Source organism: Macaca mulatta, chromosome 3, assembly GCF_049350105.2.
Source record: "Macaca mulatta isolate MMU2019108-1 chromosome 3, T2T-MMU8v2.0, whole genome shotgun sequence".
Taxonomy (NCBI): domain Eukaryota; kingdom Metazoa; phylum Chordata; class Mammalia; order Primates; family Cercopithecidae; genus Macaca; species Macaca mulatta.
This window is the reverse complement of record NC_133408.1, coordinates 183,726,647-183,749,636: the sequence shown is the minus strand read 5'-3', so window position 1 is coordinate 183,749,636 and position 22,990 is coordinate 183,726,647. Positions and strand designations below refer to the sequence as shown.

Genomic DNA, 22,990 nt, shown 5'->3' with positions numbered 1-22,990 from the left:
TTACAATCCATTTATAGTCAGTATTTTTTAAAGGTCAAGTTGTCTCACATTTGGCAAGTTAAAGCCTCATTAAGCTGTCTCCTGGGCCCATCAGTTTTTTTTTTTTTTTAGTATTTACTTAATTTCTGACATAAAACGATGTTGCAAGTTTATGTTGTACTTTTCTGGTTCAAAACCTGGATTCAGCCATTTCCTCAAGGAATGCTAGTTCCTTTTAGTGGTGAATGGTATTTAGAAACCAAGATCTAAAGCATGCTCACTGCTATGGTGTCATCATTTCTGGGTTCCTCAGAAGAGACAGCCATGATATCTTTTAATCATACATTCATACTGATACCCCCAATTTTAATTCAAAACCACAGGATTCTTCTTCTCTTTCACTCATTCCATATTAGTATTCTTCTGCCATAGTGAGAATCCTGGTTTCAGCAGCTTCAGCATTTCCTTATTTGCCCAGTCCAGTAATACACACAAATGAGTTTCATGATTACTATACCCATACTATTACCAATAACAAACTTGATAAGTTATTTTTACCTTCCGAATATACCACCCTGAGCATATAGAGTCCAGCAAGTACTATATTCAAAAGTATTTGAGTTGCTTTTTACATTTGGGCCTGTTTTTATTCCATGTGGGGTTTTCTCCATATTTGTTTATTTAATTTTATTTTATGAATGCTAACAGTTAGCATGGCTACCATAGCAGAATACACATTCTTTTATGTGCACATGAAATATTCATGAAGATAGACCATTTGCTGTGCTATAAAATAAGCCTTAGCAAGAGTAAAAGAATTGAAATCATACCATGTATGTCCTCATCACAGTGGAATTAAATTAGAATTAAATAACATAAAACATATCTGAAAAATTCCTAAATATTTGTAAATTTAAAAACGTGTTTCTAAATACTCCTTAAGTCAAAGCAGAAATTACAAAGGAAATTAGAAAATATTTAGAACTGAATAAAAATGAAAGCATAACATGTAGAATTCTATTAAAACATTGCTAAGAAAGATATGCCTTTAAATACTTTTATTAGGAAAGAAGAAAAGTTGAAACTCAATTAACTATGTTTCCATATTAAGAATCTAAAAAAGGAAATTGAATTAAACCAAAATTTGTAGAAGAAACAAGGAAATAATAAAGAGAGCAGAAATCTGTGAAACAACTTAAAAAAAAAAAAAGTAAATCACTAAAACCAAAAGCTGATTAGTTGAAAAAAAGTCATTAGAAGTGATTAACCTCTAGATAGACTATGACAATAGGAGAGATAACACAAATTATGAATTTCAGGAATAGAAGAAGGAACATTAGTACTGATCCTACAGACATTACAAGGATAATAAGGGAATATTACAACTTTATGCCAATGAATTTGACAACTTAGATGAGATAGACCAATTTCCTGACAGACAAAAATTACCAAAATTGGTACAAAAAGAAACTTGAAATATATGCTAAATAAATTTAATTGTAATTTTAAACATTCCAACACTAAATGCAATGTGGTATCCTGGATTGGGTCCTAAAAGACATTGGTGTGAAGACTGATGATATTTATATAAAATCTGGAGTTTAGTTAGTAGTATTTGATCACTGTTGACTTCTTAGTTTTGACAAATGTGCAATGGATGTTTTACTATTGCAAGTTTTCAATTTTCTTACACTTCAAAATAGAAATTGTATTTAAAATCAACAACACAAAGAAAATTCCAGGCCCAGACAGCTTCATTGATGAATTTTATCAAACATTCAAGGAACAAATAATACAAATCCTACATAAACTTTTTAAAAATAGAAAAGGAGGGAAGATTTTCCAACTTGATTTATTAAAACAGCATTTCTCTAATACTGAAACCAGAAAAGGACATGGTAAGAAAGCTACAAAACAATATCCTTCATAAATATAGATGAAAAAGTTCTTAATAAAATATTAATAGAATACAGAAATATATAAAAAGAATAATACATTATGACCAAGTAAGGCTATCCTAGGATGAATGACTGGTTTAACATTCAATAATCAGATTAACTCACCATATTAATAGAATGAATGAGAAAAACCGGGCATGGTGGCTCACACCTGTAATCCCAGCACTTTGGGAGGCCAAGGTGAGTGGATCATTTGAGATCAGGAGTTTATTTGAGACCGGCCTGACCACCATGGTGAAACACTGCCTCTATTAAAATATAAAAGTTAGCTGGGCATGGTGGTGTGTGCCTGCAGCCCCAGCTACTGGGGAGGCTGAGGCGTGAGAATTATTTGAACCTGGGAGGCGGAGGTTGCAGTGAGCTGAGATCGTGCCTCTGTACTAAGCCTGGGCAACAGAGTGAGACTGTCTCAAAAAAAAAAAAAAAAAAAAAAAGAAGAAGAAAAACCATATAATTCAATAATACACATACAAAATATTGACCGAATTCAATACCAAATCATACCAAATTATGATAAAATTTCAGCAAATGAGAAATAAAAAGGAACTTCTTCAACCTGATAAAAATGTCTATGAAAAATATATAGTTAAAAATATTCTTAATGGTGAATACTGAACATTTCCCCCTAAGACTGAGAACAAGACAAGGAATAATACCTGCTCTCACCTCTTCTATTCAACATTGTGCTACAGGTCCTACCCAGTGTAATAAGGCAAGGAAAATGAGGCATAGAGATTGGAAACTAAAAATAAAAATTTATATATGTGTTTTGTTTTTCTAGAACACTGAGCCAAAAGACAGGAAATGATTGAATCTTGGTGTCAGAAAACAAATTTAAAAGAAAAAAGTATTTTACACATTTAGAAGATTTTTAAATGACAAGATCCATTTAAACATGAAGTCAGCAGAGCATTTCCTAGAATGGAATTATTTTATTTTTATAAGTATTTGCAAAAAGCATGATCATCTGTGTAAAAAAAAATCCTAAAATATCTACAGAAAAACTATAATAATTAATTTTAACATGGTTGTAAGATACAAAAATCAATTTACAAAAACCAATTACTTTTTTAATATATTAGCAACCAACAATTGGTAATTAAAATTTAAAAATACAACATTTAGAATAGAACCCAAATTATGAAGTAATAAGTGTTAAAGTTAACAAGATATGTCATGAGACCTGTATGGTGAAAACTACAAAACATCTTTGAGAGAAATTAAATAAAACCTAAAGAGATGGAGAAATATACCATGTTGATGGATCAGAAAACTTGATATTTTAAGATGTCAGTTTCCCCCCATTAACCTACAGATTTAATGCAGTCCATAGTTCAAATTGATTCTAAAAATATACAAATGAAATAGAACTAACACAGGCTAGTTTTAAGACTTTTTACAGAGATGAAGTAGTCAAAACACTTTGATATTGGCATAAAGATAGACATGCAGATCAATGAAACAGACCAGATAGTTTAGAGATAGACCCACAGATTTATGGTCAATTGTTTTTTGACAAAGTTGCTCAGGTAATTCAATGAGGAAATGACAGTCTTTTCAACATATGGTTCTGGAACAACTGGTGAATTGTGACCCTCACCCCACTCCATAAAAGCAAATATTTAAAAATAGATCTAGACCTAAATGCAAAAGCTAAATTTTAAAAACTTCTAAATGAAAACATAGGAGAAAATATCTGTGACCTTGACCTTTGCAATTTTTGCCTACATAGAACACAAAAAGTACATAAACCATAAAAGGAAAAGATTAATAAATTGAGCGTTGTTTTTTTTTTTTTTTTTTTTTTTGGGACGGAGTCTCACTCTGTCGCCCAGGCTGGAGTGCAGTGGCCGGATCTCAGCTCACTGCAAGCTCCGCCTCCCGGGTTCACGCCATTCTCCTGCCTCAGCCTCCCGAGTAGCTGGGACTACAGGCGCCCGCCACCTCGCCCGGCTAGTTTTTCGTGTTTTTTTAGTAGAGACGGGGTTTCACCGTGTTAGCCAGGATGGTCTCGAACTCCTGACCTCGTGATCCGCCCGTCTCGGCCTCCCAAAGTGCTGGGATTACAGGCTTGAGCCACCGCGCCCGGCCTGAGCGTTATTTTTTAAAAGTAAATAGCTTCTTCAGTTCAATAGTCAGTATTAAGGAAACAAAAAGGCAAGCCGCAGACTGGAAAAAAAATATTCGCAATACTTATATCTGACAATGGACTTGCATTCAGAATACACAGAGAACTCTTACATTCCAATAATAAGACCACCCATGTTTGTTTGTTTTTGTTTCTGTTTCCTGAGACAGGGTCTCCCTTTCTGTCCCAGGCTGAAGTGCAGTGGCACAAACATGGCACTCATGCAGTCCTTTCTCCTCAGTCTCCTGAGTAGCCGGGACTACAGGTGCACACCACCACACCTGGCCATTTAAAAAATTTTTTGTAGACATGGAGTCTCGCCATATTGCCCAGGCTGTTCTCAGCCTCCTGGGCTCAAGCAGTCCTGCCTTGGCCTCCCAAAGTGCTGGGATTATAGGCATGAGATACCACATCCTGCAAGTTTGTTTTTTTTTTAAGCCTAAATATTTTAACACATTTCACAAAAGATAAAATATAAAAGGCCAAAAAGCCCATATGATTGTATCATTAATCCTCAGAGAAATGCAAAAACTAAAATCACAATGAAATACCCTATGGCGCCATAAAAATGGCTAAAATTAAAGACTCACTATATGAATTGTTGACAAGAATGTGGTTTTATACATCGCCAGTGGGAATATAAAATGACACAACCACTTTGGAAGATGGTTTGGCAATTTCATATAAAGTTAACTGACAATTAACATACAATTTAGCCATTTCATCACCCTTTATCCAAGAGAAAGGAAAACATGTCCACACAAAAACTTGTACATTAATGTTTAGGGCAGCAAGCCCAAACCAAAGACTACCCAAATGTCCATCAACAGATGACAGGATTAACAAAGTGAAGACTATCCCCAGGATGGCATAATACACAGCTGTAGATGAGGATGCATTACGGATAGTGCCACAGTATGCATGGTTCTCACGAAGTTATTCTGAGTGAAAGAAGCCAAACTCAAAGGAGTACATACTTTATTATTACATTATATGAAGCTTTAGAAAAGACAAATCTAATGTTTATGGATAGAAAGTACATCAGTAGTTGCCTGTGGTTGTGTGTGGGACCTGGATTGATCATACTGGGGCAAAAGGTAGCTTTTGAGAGTGATAAAAAAGTTGTATATTTTCACTGTGGTGGTGGTAGTGGTGGTTACTCAGATGTATAAACTTAGCAAAAGCTCATCAAGATGTACTTTGTGAATTTTATCACATCAATGAAGATGATTGTTAAAAATGGGCATGTTTGAAATTTCAACACCATTTAAATGGGTGCAATTAAAGAAGTCTCATTCTCTTCCCTATTACTTGTAATCTGTTCCCAGTAACTCCTGTAGGTACCCAATTTCATTAGTTTCTTTATTTTTTTTCTCTGTTTGTTTTTGATGGAAGTATATGTGCATAGATACATATTGTTCCAGATATTTCACAAATTAAACATAGCATACAATGCATAAATTTTTGAAACTTGCACTTTTCTTTTTTATATTTAAATCAACCCATTTACCATTTTTAATTTACTTTACTATATATATTTAAGTGTACAACAAGTTTTGATATACAGAGCAAAATGGTTACCATAATCAGACAAATTTACATATCCATCACCTTCCGTAGTTACTTCTGTTCAATATGTGTGTGGTAAAAGCACCCTACTCTCTTAGCAAAATTTCAGTATACATTATTCAAGATAGTCTTCATGTCATCCATAGTTATCTAGGCTTACTCATTCTACCTAAGTGAAAATTTCCACCCTCTGACGTTCTCCTCCCTGTTTCCTCCCCTCCTCATCCCTAGTAACCACCATTGTTTTATTCTCTTTTCCTATTTATTTGACTTTTTTTGTTTCTTTGTTTTTGTTTTTGTTGTTGTTTGAGACGGAGTCTTGCTCTGTCACCCAGGCCGGAATGCAGTGGCGTGATCTCGGCTCACTGCAAGCTCTGCCTCCCCAGTTCACGCCATTCTCCTGCCTCAACCTCCTGAGTAGCAGGAGGCGCCCGCCACCGCGCCTGGCTATTTTTTTTGTATTTTTAGTAGAGACAGGGTTTCACCGTGTTAGCCAGATGGTCTTAGTCTCCAGACCTTGTGATCCGCCCGCCTCGGCCTCCCAAAATGCTGGGATTACAGGCGTGAGCCACCGCGCCCGGCCTAATCAATAACTTTTTAGAGTAGCCTGTCCCATTTTTCCAAGAGAGAGGTAATATATCTTCTTAGAACTTTCTGATGACATGCAATTCATACTTAGAACGTTCTTCTCCATTTGTTGCTGTTGTTCCCTTGGGAGTTTAGTTGGGTGCTTCTCTTTCATGCTGTTAATTCTCGTCAAATATTTTGTGGTTCTTGTCTATTTAAATTTTAAATTACATTTAAATCCTAGGTTGATCATTATTGATTACTGCAGAGCATTTTCTTGGGACAAATGATAATCCTTGGTCCTTTGTTCTCCTGATCTTCTCTTTCACATGTATACAGTTAGAGTCTTCTGTTCTCATGGCTTTCTGATCAATCAGATTCCATTTGATTTATATTTTTTATAAATGTCCCCACTATCCCAGTTTGCAGATGGCACTCTTCTCAAAATCCCGTGCTATTATGGATTTATTTATTTATTTATTTATTTATTTATTTATTTATATTGAGACGGAGTTTCACTCTGTCGCCCAGGCTGGAGTGCATTGGCACGATCTCAGCTCACTGCAACCTCCACCTCCTGGGTTCAAGCAATTCTGCTGCCTCAGCCTCCTGAATAGCTGGGATTATAGGCACCTGCCATCATGCCCAGCTAATTTTTGTATTTTTGTAGAGACAGGGTTTCACCAGGATTTATTTTTTTAAATAACTTTTGTTTCACTTCAGAAGAGGGTAAGGAAGAAAAGTAAAATCCAACTCATTTTTTCAATATATGAAAGAACTACTTAGCCCCTACTGTATATAAATCATGGCTGTTGGAACTAATAGACAGATGCCTCCCAGGGTGCCCCCTGGCTAAGCACTGAGCAAGACCTCATGTAGTCTCATTGTTCAGATGAAGTTCTAATAACTCAGTGTCTGAATCTCAGCTTTGCAGGTTTAATATCTCTCATCTTGTCAGTAGACTTGTGTAGAAATCCTGAAGCTGATGTATTCACTTAGAGCACAGTAGCCCACCTCTTCACTGATTTTACTCTTAAAAAAAAATAATTGCATGAAATCTGTAAAGAAGGCCAGGTGCCATGGCTCATGCCTACAATCCCAGCACTTTGGGAGGCCAAGGCAGGAGGATTGCTTGAGCCCAGGAGTTCAAGACCAATCTGAGCAACATAGTGAGCCCTCCTCTCCATTAAATTAAAAAATCAAAAATAAAAGAGAAAAAAATGTATAAACAGAACTCTAATTATGAGAACTAAAACACATTTTTCATTAAATTTTGCATACATGTTTAAAGTACTACAATTAAAAATGAATTTAAAAAAAATTTTAGAGTCACCAAATTAAATACAGACTATCCAAAATGTTGCTTGAATAAAATAAATAAATGTTACAAATCTAGAATATTCTGGTTGGCCTAGCCAGTGACTTCTTTCTCTCATTAGGCAGGTGATCATGGAAAGCAATATTATAATCACAGAGTTGTTTGGTAAGCCTCAAAACAGAGCAAGAAGAGATAGTTGAATGATGTTAATGATAGTTGTTTATGGAGTTAGAGACTCATCTGCCAATTAGTATGGTGGTAGCTGTATCTTTAGTAAAGGTTTGTACTTGCTAAGACAACCATAGCTTTCCCATCGGTAGAGCTCTGCCAGCCATAGAGAGTACAGCACGAATACTGCAAATTTGTTGTCTACCTGACCCCTATTTTTTGGTGTTATCTTACAGCTGCATCCTGCTATACAATTGCCATAGCTTTACCTAACAAAAGTGACAGAACCAACTCTGGAATCTCAAGCTAGAGAAGCCACTCTACTCCTTAACCCCACCTTATCCAGTGTTCCATCTCAGTTCGGATCTGTGGGCATCTTGAGGACTTCTAGGGCTGGGTTACTACCCACAGACAGTAAACAGATGGTGCTGAGCAAAACCTTATAGCATGGATGTGCATCGCTTCTGTTGGGCAGGCAGTGAACAAGTGGAGTTCTAGATGCAGACAGTAAAGTCCTCTTGGGCTCCAGTAACCAGAAGTTCCCACTAGAGTTGAGGCCAGTCAGTTCCCCTACCCCACCTTTTGAGATAATGATTCTTCACTAGCACTACTGACTTGGCCTTCCAGACTTTATTTGTAGGAAATTAGCAGCAATTTCCTGCATTTATAAATAAGACGCCTTACAAGGAAAAAAAAAAAAACCACGATTTCCCATTCTTTTTTTTATATATGTATTGCTTAGAGGGTTGAAATAACCATGAACTTAAATCTGGAGTATTTAAGACATGGTATTGGGTAAACACAGCAGGGCTCCCTTTGCAATTTCCATTGGAGAATTTGTGCTCTAAGAATGAGCAGAGCAGAATTAACACTGAGTCCCTCTGCCACCCCTCCAACAAGTCTCCATACCCAGTGAGGTCAGATGTGTCCATTTTGTTCTCCCAACTTTCCCCTAAGAACTCAAAACAACAATATTAGCAAAGTTAACACATCTATAGCACTCACTGTATGCTGTCCACTGTTCTAACAGCTTTGTACAGAACTGTACCTCTCATAAAGAATGCATGTGTCTTTTGCAGTTGTGAAGATGACCTCTCCGAGGACAGAGAGGAGCTTCTGCATGGGATTTCAGAGCTGGACATCAGCAACTCGGATTGTTTCCCATCCCAGCTGCTAGTGCATGGGGCTTTAGCCTTTCCTCTAGGGTTAGATTCCTACCATGGCTGTGTTATAGCGGCTGCCCGCTATGGCCGGGGCCGGGTGGTTGTGACTGGCCATAAGGTATTATTCACTGTTGGTAAACTGGGCCCCTTTCTGCTCAATGCCGTCCGCTGGCTGGATGGGGGCCGCAGAGGCAAGATCGTGGTGCAGACAGAGCTGAGAACCCTGAGTGGCCTCCTCGCAGTGGGGGGCATAGACACCAGCATCGAGCCCAATCTGACCAGTGATGCAAGTGTCTATTGCTTTGAACCCGTGAGCGAAGTGGGGGTCAAAGAACTGCAGGAGTTTGTAGCAGAGGGTGGCGGGCTGTTTGTTGGAGCCCAAGCCTGGTGGTGGGCCTTCAAGAATCCCGGAGTGTCCCCTTTGGCTCGATTCCCAGGAAACCTCCTCCTCAACCCCTTTGGCATCAGCATTACAAGCCAAAGCCTCAATCCAGGGCCCTTTCGTACTCCTAAAGCAGGGATAAGGACCTATCACTTCCGCTCCACCTTGGCCGAGTTCCAGGTTATAATGGGCAGGAAGAGAGGAAATGTGGAAAAGGGCTGGTTGGCAAAGCTGGGACCAGATGGTGCAGCTTTCCTGCAGATTCCCGCAGAAGAGATCCCTGCCTACATGTCTGTGCATCGACTCCTGAGGAAGCTGCTAAGTCGATACCGGCTCCCAGTAGCAACCCGAGAGAACCCTGTTATCAATGACTGCTGCAGGGGTGCTATGCTTTCCCTGGCCACAGGGCTGGCCCACTCCGGAAGTGACCTCTCTCTGTTAGTCCCAGAAATTGAAGATATGTACAGCAGCCCCTATCTGCGCCCCTCAGAATCTCCTATCACCGTCGAGGTCAACTGCACCAATCCAGGTAAGGAACAAGGGTTGGGAGCTCAGTATTACGGGAACGGAGGAACGGGGACAGGCTGACGTCAGCAGTCCATTTCACGGACCCGATCATGTCCAGAGGGTGGTCTCCATTTTTTACCATGAACTTTGAAGAAGATAAGGGTTGGGATTTTAAGTACTGTTTGGAAGAGTTGAGTCGGGGCAGCACGAAGGGGAAGATATGTGCTTATGAGGGGTCTCTGGTGACGCTGGGTGGAGATGGCATCATGGAGGAGGGATAAAGTCTGCCTACCCCTCCTGCTTTTGGCAGGCACCAGATATTGCTGGATGAGTACTGGGCTCTACATACCTGGAAGGCAAATTATAGAAGTCTCACTGCCTGAAGCTGCTGCCTCTGCTGACCTGAAGGTAAGGCCATGCCCCACCTCACCATGTGACATGCAACCCAAAGGCTTTTCCTAGCACAGTCAGTATCTTATTTGATCCTCACAAAGCCCTGTTGGTAATACAGAGCAGGTGATTTTACCCTTGTTTTAAGGATGAAGTAACTAAGGTGCAGAAAAGCTGATTGATTGATTGATTGATTGAAATGTATAGAGCTAATACAAATAAGTGCCCAGGACTCATACCTAACTAATTTCTGGCTCTTAAGTTTTGTGCTTTTGACTTACATCCTAGAGTAGGGAATAAGAGATATGAAATGGAAGGTAACCTCGCACAGAGTAGGCATTCAGTAAATCTGAGTTCACTGTTCATCTCCGTATCCATTCCCATGGTAGCACAAGGTCTTTCTGACTTTGGCTTCTTCCCCGTGACACCCAAGACCATTCCTCAATTGCCCAGTTCACCTTCCCTCTGTCAGTTTCACGTAGAGATACACCCCATTTGCAAAATGAGCTTGCTGTCCTTCCCTATCCCCCTTGAGGGTCACTGTGATGGTTAGCATCTATTCTGTGCCTGTGCCTATCCTGGAACTTGGTGAGCATAAACCCAGGGAAAAGAATCCTAGGACTCTGCCAAGTACCTGCCCAGGAAGAGAGCTTGGAGAAAGGGGAGAAACTGAATCAACCCTCCACTATCTTAGCCAGATTACACCGCCTCCCACTGGGCCCTCTCTCTGATCAGCAAAAGGCAGGGTTCCCTCTGCCCCATTCCAAATGCCGGAATCACCACCATGAGATAGGAGACCGAGTGTTCTATTTGTTAGCAACACCAGAGGACTGGGCATGGGAGTCAGCCCTCCTCAGAATTGGCCTTATAGGTTACACCTGGCACTCCTCACATTAATATCTATCTAACATGACCCATTATGGAGCTGTTTGAATGCCTTGGGAAAATATTTATACATTCTTCAGCCCATATGCCCCAAGGAATGCTACAGTTTCGCGGGGGTATCACACATGGTTCATCAGTGGTGGGAAGGCTGGGCTCGCGTGGGGTCATGGCTGAATGACCCATCCTGAGTCCCTTGCTGGGCTCTCTTCTTCCACCCATTCGTGTCCCATGGTGACTCTGTGGGGGGAATCTCTCTGCTCCAGATACAGATCGGCTGCCACACAGATGACCTGACCAGGGCCAGCAAGCTTTTCCGAGGCCCACTCGTAATTAACCGGTGCTGCTTGGACAAACCCACAAAATCGATCACGTGCCTCTGGGGTGGACTCCTCTATATAATTGTGCCTCAGAACAGCAAACTGGGTTCTGTGCCCATCACCGTGAAGGGGGCTGTGCATGCTCCATACTACAAGCTGGGTGAGTGGAAGCCCTGGGTGCTCCCAAGGGAAGGGGAAGAACTGGGATGACTCCAGAGAGCGTGGGAGTCCACGAGGTGACTAAAGCCTGTTTAATGCACAAGGAGAGAGACATGGACTAATAGAGGAAGGAGGGTCAGCTTCCTTAGATTCGGCTTTGGGGTTGTACAGATAAAGACCAAACCACATCCTTGGGGACTTCATAGAAAAAGCATAGAGAAAAGGGATATGGCCTCAGCAAACTAATGCAGGAACAGAAAACCAAACACGACGTGTTCTTACTTGTAAGTGGGAGCTGAAGAGTGAGAACACATGGACACAGGGAGGGTAACAACACACATGGGGGCATATCAGTGGGGTGGGTAGCAGGGCAGATGGAGGGAAAGCATCAGGATAAATAGCTAATGCATGCTAGGCTTAATACCTAGGTGATGGGTTGATAGGTGCAGCAAACCACCATCACACACTTTCACCTATGGAACAAACCTGCATGTCCTGCACACGTATCCCGGAACTTTAAATTAATTTTTTTCAAAAAGAGGAGGGATGTGGCAGTTCATGATTTTGGTGTTCTCTTCCTGGAGTCCAAGCTGTATGTTGTCATTTGTGGGATTTGGGAAAGGATTTCAAGCTCCATGATCTCTCTTCCTAGGGGAGACCACCCTGGAGGAGTGGAAGAGGCGTATCCAGGAGAATCCAGGGCCCTGGGGAGAGCTGGCCACGGACAACATCATTCTGACCGTGCCGACCGCAAATCTTCGTACTCTGGAGAACCCTGAGCCGCTGCTCCGCCTCTGGGACGAGGTGATGCAGGCTGTGGCGCGACTGGGAGCTGAGCCCTTCCCTCTGCGCCTGCCTCAGAGGATTGTTGCCGACGTGCAGATCTCAGTGGGTGGGTGCTCCAAGCAAACCCTCTGTGCATGCTGCCTCCGAGCGCCTTCCTGTGCTTCATCAGCCATGCAGTAGGCAGCCATTAGGGGAAACATATTTTGCTAGCAAGACATATAGATGTATCCTTGATATTTAAATGGGAAGGAAATATATATATAATATATATATAACAGTTTATGTCAGCATGTCAAGGACATCAAGAAATGTCACCTGAGCTTTCACAGGCATTCATCAGGGACTTCAAGCCGGTAAAAATGGCAGAGGGCCTTGACCTAGGTCAGAATTGTTGGGTTGGAACAGGGATATTTTACAACTTTATGAACACACTGAATAAAGTGATCTTTGCCTATGGTCAAGTAACATGAAAAATGAGGGAAATATACAGACATTAAAGAAACATGGGAATTTCTCTGGACCCTCATTTTCTTCTCTTATACAGATGCTCACTGTAAACTTGTGTTGATGTGGCAACGCCATATCTGAACAGTGAGAGAGGAGCTACCTTAAAGAGCTCTGAATTTTGAGAAAAGGTTATAGTGACACACGTTCCCATGGATAAGGCATCCTCATCAAAATAGAAAAATTGAATGGTAACATGAATGGCTCCTTATCTCTAAGCTGCGTCTCCTTCCATAGTCGCACTATTTTGTGTCAGAGTGAAGATGAAGGAATTCTTACAGAATGAGAAGAGGAGAAGGAACACCTAGCAGGGTTTGGGTTTGGGTTGCTTTTCTGAGCGTTATGGTGTGCTGGAATTTGGCTGGGGTTACTGTTTTCAAACAGACACAATACACAGAAGAATGTTACCAGTTAAATGGGGAGGACCCTAACTCTCTCTTCCCTCCTGCATTTTCCAGGCTGGATGCATGCAGGGTACCCCATCATGTGCCATCTGGAGTCAGTGCAGGAGCTCATCAACGAGAAGCTCATCAGAACCAAGGGGCTGTGGGGCCCCGTCCACGAGCTGGGCCGCAACCAGCAGCGGCAGGAGTGGGAGTTCCCACCACACACCACCGAGGCCACTTGCAACCTGTGGTGTGTGTATGTGCATGAGACGGTCTTGGGCATTCCTCGAAGCCGTGCCAATATTGCTCTGTGGCCCCCAGTTCGGGAGAAAAGAGTCAGAATCTACCTGAGCAAGGGTCCCAATGTGAAAAACTGGAATGCATGGACCGCACTGGAAACGTATTTACAGGTACTGGGCAAGAATGGCAGGTGACGGGGGACCCCTACTGTGGGGACCATCTGGGGAACTGTCAGATAATATTCTAGTGGCCCAGAAGACCTCCCATGGCCCCTGTCTCCCACACCAGGATATGGGGGCCCTGACAAAGTCCAACTGTGACAGTCGTATTGATGATGTCTCTCCGTGTATCGCTTTGCATGACCCTCAAGTGGATTTAATTGCCTGAGCCTCACCTTCCACCCCATAGAGCTACATGATAGTAAATAGAAAGCACTGAGAAAGGTTAAAAATGGTAGAGGCAAATAAAGTACTATACATGTACTCACTGTCTCTGGCTTTAAAGCCAGACATACCTGAGACTGAAGCCAAACTCTCCTACTTGATAGCTATCTAAAACCAGTCTCCCCTCCCCCATACACATAATCCATAGGCTATGACTTACGTTTTTTTCCTTAGATGAATGTACCATCTTCTCATTATGCCTTGGCCATGCCTCAGAGTCCCCGTTATGTAGGCAGTCCAAGAGTCCTCACTGACCTGGACAAGGAGGTGGCCTTGCCTTTGACCAGTTGTTTAATGCCCAGTTCCCTCCCTGCAATGCCTGGATCAGTTCCTGGCATGAAACTGGAGAGTTTCATCACCTTGAATTTCAGAACTCAGTCTCAGGCCAAGCATGCGCTATTCTGGTTCTTCCACCTGCTGGAGGCTCTCTTATTCATTCCCACTGCCATGAGAATTATGGGAAACAGCCAGCGAGGCTCCACTTCAACCTTGTTATGGCTGCTTTGCCCCAGGAACACCAAGTTTCTCACTGGTGAAATAAATGTGAAGTTGGTCTGGAGAGCTGCTCAAGTGCTTCATAATTCAAGCTCTGTAACTCAACAGCCTCAGGATGGCTGCCTTTATCAAAAATTACAACTCACTCTTAATTCTAGTTACCCAGACAATCTGTAGTCTTCTACTTCTATCCAAGTCACTTTTTTCCCCAAAGGCCATTTTAATAGCCTTGCACATTGACAAAGATCTATGATTAATGAGGATTTCTTTGTGCCAGGATGAGGTGGAAGTTTCCCTATTATTGAGGTTTCACTTTTCAACTCTTGAGAGATAAGAGGATTTTTCCAATTCTGCCCATTTTAAATCCTTGTGTAATATCGTATCTCCATTTGCATGATCTAGTGGGATATATGGATAATGACAGTGGTAGAAAATATTGATATTAAGCATTGCAGTTATTACCATGGCCCTCACTGATTGAGTGTTCACTTGGTGTTGAGCACCGTGCTGGTCCCAAGGCCCTTCCTAAGATTAGAATGTGGGAGAGCAGGGCATGAGGCCAGTAGGCAAAATGGAGGAGAGCAGGTCGGTGATAGACGTGAAGCTGATGGGTAAGGGGTTACATACACTAAGTTCACTTACTATAGTGGTTCTTGTTGGACCCTCTTTTATTTCTCAATCTCACCTGTATTTTTCTTTCTCTTTCCAGCTACAGGAAGCCTTTGGTTGGGAGCCATTCATCCGTCTCTTCACCGAGTACAGGAACCAGACCAACTTACCCACAGATAATGTTGACAAAATGAATCTGTGGGTCAAGATGTTCTCCCACCAAGTGCAGAAGAACCTGGCTCCGTTCTTTGAGGCCTGGGCCTGGCCCATCCAGAAGGAAGTGGCTACCAGCCTGGCCTATCTGCCTGAATGGAAGGAAAATATTATGAAATTGTACCTCCTCACACAGATGTAAGGAGTGCCCATCGAGGTGGCAGGTAGAGAGGTTTGGGGAGGTAGGCAGAGGTGGGGATTCATTCCTCTACCTCTGCCTCCCAGGGTCTGGCCTTGTCCTCTTAGTTCACTGCCGTATACCTTATTACCGACTTCTGTCTCTAGGAAGTGGGTTCAGAACACAGCCAAAAGTGGAATCAGAATTTCTCAGGTACAAGGGCTTCTGTTTCTGCATCTTATTCCTCTGCTCTCAGCTGCCACATTCCCTCCTAACCCTGCACTGGCCCAGTTCCGAGAGCTTTGGCACCTGCTTCTATATCAGCCCTGATTCACCATCATAGGCCATAGCCCAGAGGGGGTAGTTCTCATGTTGGCATCCTGAGGACTCCCTTTGGGCTTTTGTTTTTGATCAGTTGTTCCAAAAACTTGACCATAAAACTCAACTGGAACACAAATTTACCATGAGACCCAGACAGCTCCCGGATGGGCGCATATATTTTGTGACTTGAGCAGTTTTCAAAGTGCTAGACAAGCATTCTGGTATAGTGGGAAGAGCCCAGAACTAGGTAGGGTTAGCTCTTGGGAAAGTCATTTCAACTTGGTACTCTCATTTCCTGTGTGTAAAATGGGGATAAAAATTCCCAGTTCACAGGGTTGTCTGGAGGTTCAGACTGATAAATTCTGAAGAAGCTTGTGAGGTCTGCAGAGCATGTCATCTAAGGGGTTTTTCTATTTTATGCTGGTCCACAGGATAATGAGCTTACTATTTTCCATCCTCTCTCCAGAATTTAGAGGTTAGGATAACTCTTTCTACAAGTAGCTTGCCTGTGTTCAAATTCTGGTTCTTTCACCCACGAATTGTATAACCCTGGCAATTTCCTTAACTTCACTTGATTTAGTTTTCTCATCTTTAAAATAGTATCTATCTCATAGGATTATTGTGAAGATTACATTTTATAAGACCTTTAAAAAGCAATGGAACAGTCCCTGGCAGGTAGTAGGTGTTGAGAAAACGTCTGCTGCCATTATTATTATCGAATTGACTGATCATTTTTATGAGCTAGACTTGACTTTTAGATTATATTTACAGAGGCGGTTGTAGTTAATCCTAGCCCATGTTGCACTTTATACAGCAACCTCTGAAAGGATTCTGCTATGTTGCCTTATGAATCTAAAGGAAGAGCTCTAGAGAAGAGAGGAAAGGAAGAGAATTTAGAAATTAACAATAGGTTTTTTAAAAATAGCTAAAAATTTTAGTTTTTTAAACTTAGATTTGTAAAGCTATTTATAAGAACCCCATTGTGAATTTGGAGCTCTTCCTTGGATCTCCTTACCCAGTTCTATCTTACAGATCCAATTCCTTCTTTGATTAAATCAAGACTAGATGTCTTGAAGAAACGAGATCAATTCCATAATGACATTTGGCCTTAACAAACAGAGTGTATCTGGTTTCATGACAGTGTTTATATTTCTGTAACGCAGATTCAAGACACAGTCCCTGTCGAGTTACTCACCAGTTTGGCAGACAAAGTCCACACACATAGAGGACTTTACTTTGAAACAAGATAATTGGATAGAGTTCACCCAAACTTACTTCCTTTTAATTTTATTCAGAATCCCCTATTTCTTTATAGTTTTAACTAAAGTTGGCTCCTTTTGATTGCTGTCATATACATCCAGCCAGTTTTTCTTTAGCTCACTGTTTATTTTAATTATTTTAATATATCATTTTATTTGCTTAATTGGTAATTGGGTAGATATGTAGACTGTAAGATTTGACCTATAGAGTTTTTTCTTTGGATTTTTTTTTTTCTTGAGATGGAGTATCACTCTTGTCGCCCAGGCTGGAGTGCAATGGCACGGTCTCAGCTCACTGCAACCTCCACCTCCCAGGTTCAAGCGATTCTCCTGCCTCAACCTCCCGAGTCGCTGGGATGACAGGCGCCCACCACCACACCCAGCTAATTTTTTTGTATTTTTAGCAGAGATGGGGTTTCGCCGTGTTGGCCAGGCTGGTCTCAAACTCCTGATCTAGGTGATTCACCCACCTCGGCCTCCCAGTAGATTTCTTTATCATGTTATTTGTCAGTCCTGGGATTATTTCTCCTGATTGCATGAATATCCATTGCCTAGCTGCTTTAAACATTAGACATTGGATATTTGTTCAACATTTAAAATAATTGTTATCAATTATTAGGTGTATACCAGTTATTGTAGTGATTCCTTTATATAGATTGTTTCATTTAATCTTCACAATAATCTCATGACATGGCAACTATTATCACTCTCATTTTATTTTATGAAACAGAACTGAATTTAATGAAGATAAGGTAAATTATCTGAGGCTATATTGCTAATAAGTGGTTGATCTGGGATTTGAATTCAGGCATTCTGATTATAGAATGGGCATTCATAACTACAGTGCTTTGAATGACCCAATCAATGGGTAAATAAATAAGCCAACCAGCAAACCAAAGGATCATTATGTCCCTACTTGCCAGAGCTTTGGCTGCATATACTTACCCATCATCTATTTTTATCAGAACAAAAAGTCATTTTGTTTATCCCAAATGACAGTTCAAAGAATTTAAGGTAGGCTCCTGAAGTGCTTCCCAATATATAGTGCTGGAGTGAGCCCTTTAGCATCAGCCACATCTTTTAGGTTCTGGGTTATTCTTTCTAGGGTACCATGAAAGTGTTCTCTAGTTTGTTGGATTTTGAATGATGGACTATTTCGGTGAAGTACCTGACTCCCAAAGATCCCAAACACTGCAGGTTCTCAGAGAGGAAATTAGAACCTCCATCTTTGAGAATATGTGTATCCATTCTTGCCCTCTTTAATATATTTTTAGCAGTACATCCCAGGGATATATTTAAAATATAAAGTTATCCATGTTACTTCCGTGTCTAAAAGCCTCCAGTGGAATTTCTAATTTGAGATAATGAACTAAACATAAGTTTACCTTCCCTCCCTCCCCAGGCCCCACTGAAATTGAAGTCAAGAAATGCAAAAAGGAATTGACACATCTCAGCAAAGAAAACTGAAGGGATTTGGTTATAAGTGGAGAAGATCTCAGCACATTTCTGGAAGAGAGAAAGTGGATGAAACATGATAATGAAAGAGTGAAGAACCTTTCAGATAAAATATAAGCTGATCTGAACAACATAACCCCAAAGAGACTTGAGCACCTGAAAAGTTTGTCTACTGAAGAATTACTCCGGTTGTAAAATTGAGCCCTCTCCTACTCTTCCCCAACTCTTATGCACAGAACACAGGCAGTCTCCACTATTGATACCCGTTAAAAATGTCTTGTTATTGTTGCTGTTGTTTGTATAAAGGAATTGAACAGACTGCCTGCAGAGACATAAGAGTTGGTGCTCCAGAAAAAAATTTCTCTTCTAGTGGAAATAAGTGCCCCCAGCCAGTAGCTGATTCTCTACTGACAGCTGAGACCTCCTACTCAAGTGCCTGTTGCCTTCAGGTATAGAAGAGATTTGCTGAAGAAACAGACCTAACCGTACAACAGCAGAGGAAACCCATGCTGACTGTTATAGAACTTAACAGTTATGTTGATTCTTAAATGGGAATAGTGAGTTAGAAATTCCCAGACATGGGTGATGGGGAGGGAAGAGGAATAAGAAAAGTCACCAGATAGAATTAGGGGCCTTGAAGATATGACAAACTCTGAGGGAAACAAAGACAATGTAGAAAGAATAACTTAATTTTAATTCCATCTTCAGAGAGAGTTGAGGTGTATTTAAGATGAAAAACAGGATACTACAAAGAAACAGAAAACTCAGGAGTTCGAGACCAGCCTAGGCAAGATGGCAACACCCTGTCTCTACAAAATAATTTTTAAAAATTAGCCAAGCATGGTAGCATGTGCCTGTGGTCCTAGCTACTTGGGAGGCTGAGATGGGAAGATCACTTGAGCCCAGAAGTTCAGGGCTACAGTGAACCATGATGGTGCCACTGTACTCCAGCCTGGGGGACAGAGTGAGACCCTGTCTCTTAAAAAGCAGCAAAAGAAAGAGGAAACTGAGAATAAGAAGATCTCTTTGAAAATAAAATAAGACTGCTATAAGTATTTGGTATACGGTCTGGAAAATAAAGTTGAGGGAATCTCTCCAGATAAAGAGCAAAAAGAGATAGAAAATATAAAGAAAGAAAAGAGACATAGACAATCAATATTTAATGTTAGGAGTTCCTGGAAGAGAGAACAGAGACAATGTAGGTGAAGAAGTAAAAAGAAAAAGAATTGAAGAACAGAGCAAGCTAAGTCTCCAGATTTAGAGGTCCCAATAAAATCTACATCTAGACACAATATTGTAAAATTTTGGAATATTAAGAATAGAAGGAAGAGATTAAAGTGGCCAGGGAGAAAACAAATGAGGTCATCACAATTAGCTCAACACAAAAATGGATGAGAAATAGACTGCTGACAGATTTATCATCAGCAACACTGAATGCCAGAAGTCAATGGGTCAACATCTTCACATAGCTTATGGAAAATTTTTATACCTAGAATTTCACAGTAAGGCAAACTGTCAAGAAGAATATCAAAGTGAAGACATTTTCTGACAGGCAAATTTTCAGAAAGTCTCCCTCCTTTGCACCCTTACTGAGGAAGTATCTTGAGGAAGCTCTCCAGCAAAATGAGGATGAAAACCAGGAAAGAAGAAGGAATGGGATCCATAAAACAGCAGAAAGAAGAAGAAATGGGATCTATAAAACAGTGGACCTTACTTAGGATGTCTCATTCTAGAGTGACAGTTATCCAAAAGGATGTCTTACTCTAGAGTGACAGCTATCCAGCAGACTAATTTCAGATGAGAACACAGTCTTGGGCTTTCTGGGAAGAATGTGCATTCAGTGCCATAGATGGTATCATTGAGAAGCTGGGATGCTTGAGAAGGTTATTTAGTCAAGAAAAAGACAAATCAACAATATGTCAAAAAATTCAGGTCCAATTATAGAGCAAAATAAAATGAGGCATGATTTTGAGTTATTCATGAAAAATAAGAAGAGGCTTGATAGGTACATTTCCTTTTCTGTGGCACAGGCATGATGATATTGGGTGTGTAGGGAAGAAAATATCCTAGAAAGAAAATATAGTAAGCTCTCAGTAAGAAGTATCTAGCCAAAATAATGTTGATATCATTATTAGTATTCAGTGTTCAGATCAGCCTATTGACAAACTGTGAAAGGCTTCATTTTTTATTCAGAACTGAAGTTGAAAGTAATTAATGCTGACAAAGGGAAAGAAAGCAGAAAGAGATTGAGAATTAGAGGAAGATAGGTGGAATCAACGGTAGAGATACTTATATATTCAAAGTGGGGATGAAAAGATCTTCAGTTAATGGAACAAGAACTAGAGGATTAGTATATTGTTCAAAGCTATAAATCAAACCAATAGATGTATTAAAAAGTGATGTAACTATCAGACATTTGGAGAGAGATGGACAAAGGAAAGTGGAGATAGTGTAAGTTAAATCCTTATCTTTTGTAATGGGGAATTATTAAAGATGGTGTAAAGTCACTAAGTCAGGAAATTATTGCTCAAACATATTATTTAAAGTTAGAAAGTTAGTTACCAGACGATCTAAAATAAATATTGTTAAAAGCATTACCTCTAGGGAATGGGACTAGATGTAAAAAGGGTGGGATGGGAAACTGTGTTTTTCATTTTAAGTCCTTCTGTACTATTTAATTTTTTACCTTGTGCATGTATTACTTTGAAAAAATTTCTAATAAACCCAAATAAAAATCTTCCAGTGACTTCACATTGATTAAGATGCAACCCAGCTAAAGCTTTTAACATGGTTTTCAAGGTCCTCAAGTACCTAGGTCCACTTGATGTGTCCAGGCTCATGATATCTCCCCACTAGTCTCTTAAGTATCTTCCAGTTGTTAAAACACATTAAGTATCTTCCAGTTATTAAAACACACTTCACATTCTTTTGTTTGTACAGGTGTTCCACAAAAAACAAAGCCTACTGCTGATCTCACCATGTCTGCTGAGTAAGCTTACCAGCTAGTGGTTTTTTTAATATTTGTTGCATGAAAGAATGTCCAATACAACATTGAATGAAGTTTGCCAACTTTATTCTTTTCCAAGAAGGCCTTTGATGTTTGCCCCTTTTCTGGGAAACATTTCAAGAAGGACCCTCCAGGGCCCTAAGCTTTCCTGCACTCCTCTTCATTTGACAGTTTTAATAAGTTTTAGTCTTACATGAGGCCAGCTGGTGTCAGAGGATTTCTGTCCACCTGTCAGTCTCCCTGGTGTACTCTTTGCTACTTTCCCTGAACATCATAACCTCTTTTCAGCTATTTTTAACCCTGTACTTTGGAGAAACAGCCAACTATCTAATGGAAATCTTTAGGCCACCAAGTTTCTTTTTTTAAAAAAAAAAAAAGTTTTATTTTACTTTTAATTGACTCATAATAATTGTACGTACTTATAGGGTATAGTGTGATGTTTTCATACATGTATACATTTTGTGATGATCAAATCAGGGTATTTAGCATATTTTTCACCTCAAACATTTATCATCCCTTTGTGGTAAGAACATTCAAAATCCTCTCTTCTAGCTATTTTGAAATATACAATATACTATTGTTAACTATAGTCACCCTACTGTGCAATAGAACACCAGAACTTGTTCCTATCTAACTGAACCTCTGTACCTGTTGACCAGTCTATCCCCATCTCCCCTGCCCCACTACCCTACCCTCCCAAGCCTCTGGTAACCACTATTCTACTCTCTACTGCTATGAAATCAAGTTTTAAAATTATAGAATCTACTTTTGTGTGAGATTGTATAGTAGTCATCTTTACATGCCTTGCTTATTTCACTTAACATAATGTCCTCTGGGCCCAATCATGTTGCCACAAATGACAAAATTTCTTTTTACAGTTGAATAGTATTCCATTGTGTATATACACCACATTTTCTTTATCCATTCATCCACTGATGGACACTTAGGTTGATTCCATGCAGCTATTGTGAATAATGCTGCAGTAAACATGGGAATGCAGATATCCTTCCACATAACTGATTTTATTTCCTTTGGATATATGCTCAGTAGTGGGATTCAGGATCATATGGTACCTCCATTTTTTAATTTTTTTAAGGAAACTTCATTCTGTTTTCCATCATTGCTGGACTAATTTACAACAGCATATAAGACTTCCTCTTTCTTCACATTTACCCCAACATTTGTTATTTTTTGTCTTTTTGATAATAGCCATTCTAACTGAACTGAGGTGATATGTCATTATGGTTTTAATTTGCATTTCCCTGATGATTAGTGATGCTAAGCATTAGTATGTCTTCTTTAGAGAAATGTCTATTCAGGCATTTTGCCCATTTTTAAATGGAATTATTTATTCTTCTGCTATTGAGTTGAGTTTTCTATATAATCTGGGCATTAACCCCTTGTCAGATGCATAGTTTGCATATGTTTTCTCCCATTCCTTAAGTTACCTTCAATCTGTTTCTTTTGCTGTACATTTGAATTTTAATTTACTGTAGTACCATTTCTCTATATTTGCTTTTGTTGTATGCTTTTGAGGTCTTACTCAAAAAACCAATGTCATGAATTGTTTCTCCCATGTTTTCTTCTAGTATGCTTACAGTTTCAGCTCTTAAAGTTTTTAATAAATTTTGAACTGATTTTTATATATGGTGAGAGATAGGGGT

General features: G+C 40.1%; 1 protein-coding gene across 12 annotated transcripts in view; it reads left to right on the top strand.

Moving 5' to 3' along the window:
• The window catches only part of TCAF1 (TRPM8 channel associated factor 1), a 51,619-nt gene extending 30,561 nt beyond the window's left edge, over positions 1 to 21,058 (top strand). For 6 of the 12 annotated variants that reach the window (XM_015135164.3, XM_015135165.3, XM_015135169.3 and 3 more), the window contains 7 exons: positions 8,767 to 9,761; positions 10,050 to 10,147; positions 11,278 to 11,491; positions 12,143 to 12,382; positions 13,239 to 13,576; positions 15,054 to 15,304; positions 18,267 to 21,058. In XM_015135164.3, coding sequence (XP_014990650.2) covers positions 8,767 to 9,761; positions 10,050 to 10,147; positions 11,278 to 11,491; positions 12,143 to 12,382; positions 13,239 to 13,576; positions 15,054 to 15,304; positions 18,267 to 18,276 — 2,146 coding nt within the window. In that variant the 3' untranslated portion in view covers positions 18,277 to 21,058. Of the gene's footprint in view, positions 1 to 8,766; positions 9,762 to 10,049; positions 10,148 to 11,277; positions 11,492 to 12,142; positions 12,383 to 13,238; positions 13,577 to 15,053; positions 15,331 to 18,266 lie in introns of all 12 variants that reach the window. The other 6 variants (XM_077997611.1, XM_077997613.1, XM_077997614.1 and 3 more) reach the window with 1 other exon arrangement.
• Positions 21,059 to 22,990: the final 1,932 nt, after the last annotated feature.